Source organism: Chenopodium quinoa, unplaced genomic scaffold (genome assembly GCF_001683475.1).
Source record: "Chenopodium quinoa cultivar QQ74 unplaced genomic scaffold, ASM168347v1, whole genome shotgun sequence".
In the NCBI taxonomy this organism is placed as follows: Eukaryota; Viridiplantae; Streptophyta; class Magnoliopsida; order Caryophyllales; family Amaranthaceae; genus Chenopodium; species Chenopodium quinoa.
In genome coordinates this window covers 47,588-53,177 of record NW_018742949.1, presented here as the reverse complement: position 1 = coordinate 53,177, position 5,590 = coordinate 47,588, and the positions used below count along the sequence as shown (strand labels likewise).

General features: G+C 50.2%; 1 protein-coding gene across 1 annotated transcript; it reads left to right on the top strand.

The window, feature by feature from the left end:
- The first annotated feature begins 2,594 nt into the window (after window positions 1-2,594).
- LOC110728426 (tropomyosin-2-like) lies at window positions 2,595-3,149 on the top strand. The gene has a single exon (XM_021908077.1). The coding sequence runs from the start codon at window positions 2,595-2,597 to the stop codon at window positions 3,147-3,149; it is 555 nt and encodes a 184-aa protein (XP_021763769.1).
- The last annotated feature ends 2,441 nt before the right edge of the window (window positions 3,150-5,590 follow it).

Genomic DNA, 5,590 nt, shown 5'->3' with positions numbered 1-5,590 from the left:
TTTTTTTCTACTCTTCAGATTCTTTTTGAAGGATGGAAAAGCAGAAGGCGAAGAGTCACGACTTTTCTCCTTCTGGGACAAATTCTATAAATAGGAGAAGATGTCCTCGAGCTCTCATTTACAAACTTTGCCAAATTTCTGAAAATTTGAGAACAGCCGGCAATTTGAGAGTTGAGAGCATTCGGAGTTGAGATTCGTTGAGAGAAACCGGTCTACAGACCGTCTGGGTCGGTGCAAGCTAGCCAAAGGATTTCGAGAGGGTAATCAGAGAAACCCAGCCGGATTTTGAACCGCCTGCGTCTTCGCAAGCATCCCAAAGAATTTCCAGATTTTCTTCTAGGTACCGTCTCTATTCTTTCAAGCTTTTTCATGTATTTCTGTTTGATTCTTTTACTCGCATTTTTGTTCATTGGTCCCATAAGTAGATGGACCCCTTATACCCATACCCGGAACCTAGTTGTGAACTCAGCCGGTTTATTAGTACGGCTGAGTCTAGAACTGGGTCTGCCGCCTCTGTTCTTTGGGACAACCCTTTTTCAACACCCATATCGACCGACTCTGTGTCTGCGCAGGACAAAATGGCCAGAATCCGGTCTACTGCCAGAGATCCCAACTACAGAAGTGGGAGCTCAGATGAGCAGCTGCCTGAGGTCCCAGCTTCAGGCGGTGAAGTAGAGCAAGGAGAGGTAGAGCAGAGAGGCTCACCCGGGGGCGCTCCTAGCACCCCGGGTAATAGCATTTTAAACGAAGAGACTGCTCCCCTCCAGGAGACCAGAGAGCAGGTAGGCTCTGATAAGGAGGTCTCCAACTCCCCAGCCGGCTCTGATGCCGGTCACGTTCAAAGTAGCAGTAGCAGCTACTTAACCGAATCTGAGGATAGCGAGGAGGCGGAGAGGCCTTCTTGGGATAATAGGAACGATCCTCTCATGATCGCCGTCTCCTCTAAGGACCGCGAGCTCATGCGGGCTGCGCTGCCAGATTTTATCAAACGGCGGCCGCTGGGGGGTGACTATACAATAAAAATCCCGGCTGCTATGGGAACAATATGGTGGGAGGATGGACAACCGAACGCGAACGCTTGGTTCAGGTGCTACGAGGCGGCCTTCGTGGCCGGAGTCCGCTTCCCTCTCCACGACACAATAAAAGCCATACTTAGGGGGTATGGCCTAGGTCTCTGGCAATTAACCCCCAACTCATGGGTAAATATTTTAGGGTATATCGCCGCCTGCGAGATGCAGGGCCTCAACCCCGGCTGGGAGGCGTTTGCCCACATGCATTACTTGAGTAGGAGCCCAGGCGGCTGGAGAGCCTGGTATACCTTGACCACCCAGCCCAAATACCTTATGACCTTGGACAAGCCATCCAAATGGTCGGACTGGAAGCACCGGGTCTACTTTGTTAAGGCCCCAACTACGACAGAGAACAGAGAATTCCGGATCTACAACCGGAAACCAGAACTCTTGGGGACCAAGTGCTGCCTGCCCCCTGTCCCGAAGGATGATAGAGAGACCATCCTTGACTCCTGGTTTTTTGAGTTAGTTCCTGACACCCTCTCATCCGGAGAGATAGTAAGGGTACCTAGAAACTGGGTGCCCAAACATGAATTTTTTAGGGACGAATGCTTCTTGTCCGCTTGTGGTCTAAGCAGCATGTTTAAAAAACGTATGTATTCGGAACTCAGCCGGTTTCTTTCGAACCGGATGCTTTTATTTCCTTGCTTATTTATTATTCTAACCGTGTGCCTTCCTCTGCAGAAGAAGCCAAGAAAATGCTGCCCACCGAGAAGACACCGGCTAGGTCGGCTGCCGACATCCGGAAAGCCAATCTCGAGAAAAAACTTGCTGCCCAGGCGGCGAGGAAGGTATAACCGTCTGATCCTTCTCGTTTATTTTAATCCTTTTATCCCATAACTTATATTTTTCTCGTTTACAGGACGGGAAGCAGATGCCCCGGTCCCTTCAAAAACAGGTCAGGCCTCCGCCGACCCAACAAGAGTCTGCATCCAAGGTGCAGAAGACAGCCGACCGGCAAACTACTGGCGGCAAATCAATAAAGGTCCCAAGCGGGCCTGGATCTGCAGATGTGCTTTCTGCCATCCCATTGAGGACCGCAACCGGTCCCTCTGATGGTCGTTCGGGCCGCCAAGGTAACTTCGACCTTACACTGCTTGACCTGCCCATGCGGGTCAAGTCTTATTCACAGTCTCGATCGCAGCCGGGGGATTCTCCAATCAGCCGGCAATCTATAGGCAGAGCATATGCGAGTTTCTCACCGTCTGTTTCTGGTGCAGATAATTCTCCCCGCTGGCCGGACGGGGCACAATATGCCCGGGCCATGCTGAAAGCCGTCCCCAGGGACGAGAAGGAGGCGATCCCTGGGATCAACTCCTTTAATGCCGACCGGGTGATGGTCGACCTGGCCGAAGTATGCTCCAACAACCTTGCGGTAATTTTCTTGACGTGCATTTTTAAATATGCAGCATTAACCGGCTGTATTTTTGCAGGCTATGGAGAAGCAAACGGGCTGTTGATGACGCCCATAATGTTGCTGACTACTCTTTGTACATGCATGGCTTAGAATCTAAATCTATACGCATGGAACAGGCGGAGAAGACCAAGGCCCTCCAACAGCAGATTGATCAGCTGAAAAACCAAGTTGACCAACTGCAGGCGTCCCTGGATGATGCCAATAAAAAGTTGGAGGAACAAAACGAGCCCCTCCAACGGCTGAGCAAGGCGGAGACTGAAAATGGCCGCCTTGCCAAAGAGAATGAGCGCCTGCGCAAAGAGGCGGCTGCTGCCAATGAGAACTTCAAGGCCACCTTGGAGTCGGAGCAGGAGAGGCTCATTGAAGAGAATGAGCATGACTGTGCAAACCGGATGCAACGGGCGTTTTCCTTCATCCACCCGGAGGCGGACTTCACCGTCTGGGAACTCGCCTTCAAATATTCTAATCTTGCCATTCTGGCCGAGGAGGCGAATAAGCCGGGGCCCGGATCCTATGACGCTTGGGTAAGGGAGGAGATTGCGCGACGGCAGGCGGAGGCTGCTAAAGAGGAAGAAGTTGTTCCTGAAGCCGACGCAACCGCTCGCCCTGATCCAACACAGAACCAACCGGAAGAGGACCGGTTCACTGTTCGCCTGGAGTAGCAACTACTTCCCGGCCTGCGCGCCTTGCATTATCTTGTAATAGCACCGTATGAGATGGGCTAAGCTGTAATAATTTTTATTTTGAATATTAACATTTTCACCGGCTGAGCCGGCTTTTGAATGCTTTTTATGTTTCTGCACTTCAATACTAGAATTCTTGTTATTTTTTTATACATATTTCTGCGAGGATAACCAAAAGAACCCCGCCGGTAACACTACCGCTTGGGTCTTCGCAAACAGCAAAGAAATTTGCAAGGGTTGCCAAGAAGACCCCACCGGTAACACTGCCGTCTGGGTCTTCGCAAACTAGGCGAAGAAATTTACTAGGGTTGCCAAGAAGACCCCACCGGGAACACTGCCGTCTGGGTCTTCGCAAACTAGGCGAAGAAATTTACTAGGGTTGCCAAGAAGACCCCACCGGTAACACTGCCGTCTGGGTCTTCGCAAACTAGGCGAAGAAATTTACTAGGGTTGCCAAGAAGACCCCACCGGTAACACTGCTGTCTGGGTCTTCGCAAACTAGGCGAAGAAATTTGCAAGGGTTGCCAAGAAGACCCCACCGGTAACACTGCCGTCTGGGTCTTCGCAAACTAGGCGAAGAAATTTCGACCCAAAACCAAACCGGATGGCGTCTGGGTAATTGCCCCTGGATAGCGGTCTGGGTCTTTGCAAGCCAGGCGACTATCCATATGATATAGCTCGAATATACACTAAGTGCAAACATTAGATTCGGGAGCCAGTCGGTTTATACTGAATTACCGGTCGGGACTTCGCAAAAGAATCACGCCAGATTAGGATGTCCATTCACCGGTGAATGAATTATGGCCTAGACCAAATGTTTTTAGGCCTGCTCTTAGAGAGTCAGGCGGCGGTATTGAGTACCGGCTGTCCTTCCAAAAAGTGAGCCGGCTGCAAGTTTGGGGTTGCTAGCCTGCCCTTTTTTGGTGCGAAGGATCGTCAGGCGGATTTGTCCGCCTGTGTGATCGCTTAGAACAATTTACCACCCAAATGGGAGATGTTCTCTTCGATGAATTCACCCGTATGGGTGTCACCGGATGAAAAAATTAGTTACTGGTGCCGCTTGTGGTAGGCACAAGACATGGTGGTTGTATACAAAATTGAATGTAATTCTCATTAATCATTTGAAAATTTTCAAAAGATGTACAATACTTAGAAGTAGTATTTTTTGAGGTTATCTACATTCCAAGTTCTAGGCAACTTTCTTCCGTCTGGAGTTTCCAGGCGGTAAGTGCCGTCTCGTACTTCTTCAAAGATCCGGTAGGGTCCCTCCCAATTTGGGGTTAATTTGCCTTGTTCATTGGCCCTACCGGTTGCCTCCATTTTGCGAAGCACAAAATCTCCTTCTTTCAAAGGTCTTTTACGAACCCGCTTGTTGTAGGCTCTAGTCATACGCAGACGGTAGATCTCATGACGCAAGGCAGCATTCCCCCTTCGCTCTGGAAGAGCGTCTAATGCCAACCGCATGGCTTCCCAGTTAGCCTCCTCATCATATAACATAATGCGTAGAGTAGGCTCATAATGTTCAATGGGAAGAACTGCTTCAGTGCCGTATGTCATGAGAAATGGGGTCTCACCGGTTGCCCCCTTTTCGGTTGTCCGGATAGCCCAAAGGACATGAGGTAATTCCTCTGCCCATAGTCCACCGGCTCTTTCTACTTTCTTCTTTATCCCGTCTGAGATCAACTTGTTAAAAGCCTCAACTTGACCGTTTGCCTGAGGACGGCCAACGGATGCAAAATAATGGGAAATTCCTTGGTCTCCCAACCAGGTCTTCAGGACAGGCGTTTCGAACTGCGGTCCGTTGTCGAAAACCATGGACATTGGAACCCCGAACCGGGTGATGACGTTTCTCCAGATGAAAGAAATCACGTCTTTCGTTTTAATCCCTTTTACCGCCTCTGCCTCAACCCATTTGGTGAAGTAGTCTACTGCTACAAGAATGTAGCGGCGGCCGCCTGATGCAGGCGTATAAGGTCCCAAAATGTCCATGCCCCATTTAGCAAACGGAACCGGACTATGGATTGCCGTGAGTTCTGTTGCCGGTTGATGTATCAACTTAGCGAATTTTTGGCACTTGTCGCATCTCTTTACTAGATCCATGGCATCCGCTTCAAGAGTGGGCCAGAAGTACCCTTGCCGTCTGGTTCTTTTGGCCAGGGACCTGCCGCCAATATGCGAGGCACAAAACCCCGCGTGCAGATCTTCCAAAACTTCTCTCCCCCTATCCGGGGTTACACATTTCAAAAACGGCTGCAGGTATCCCTTCCGGAGGAGTTCCCCTTGATGCATAACAAAACTTGAAGCACGCTTCTTGAGCGCTGATGCTTCTGAAGGGTCATCCGGCAAGGTACCATCCGTCAAAAAGGACCGGATGAGATCCATCCAGGTAGCAGTTCTGTCCAAGACTCCAATGGGATCAT

What these genes read in the sequence shown, in the direction of transcription:
- LOC110728426 (XM_021908077.1), top strand. Translation starts at nt 2,595, where the DNA reads ATGGAACAGGCGGAGAAGACCAAGGCCCTCCAACAGCAGATTGATCAG.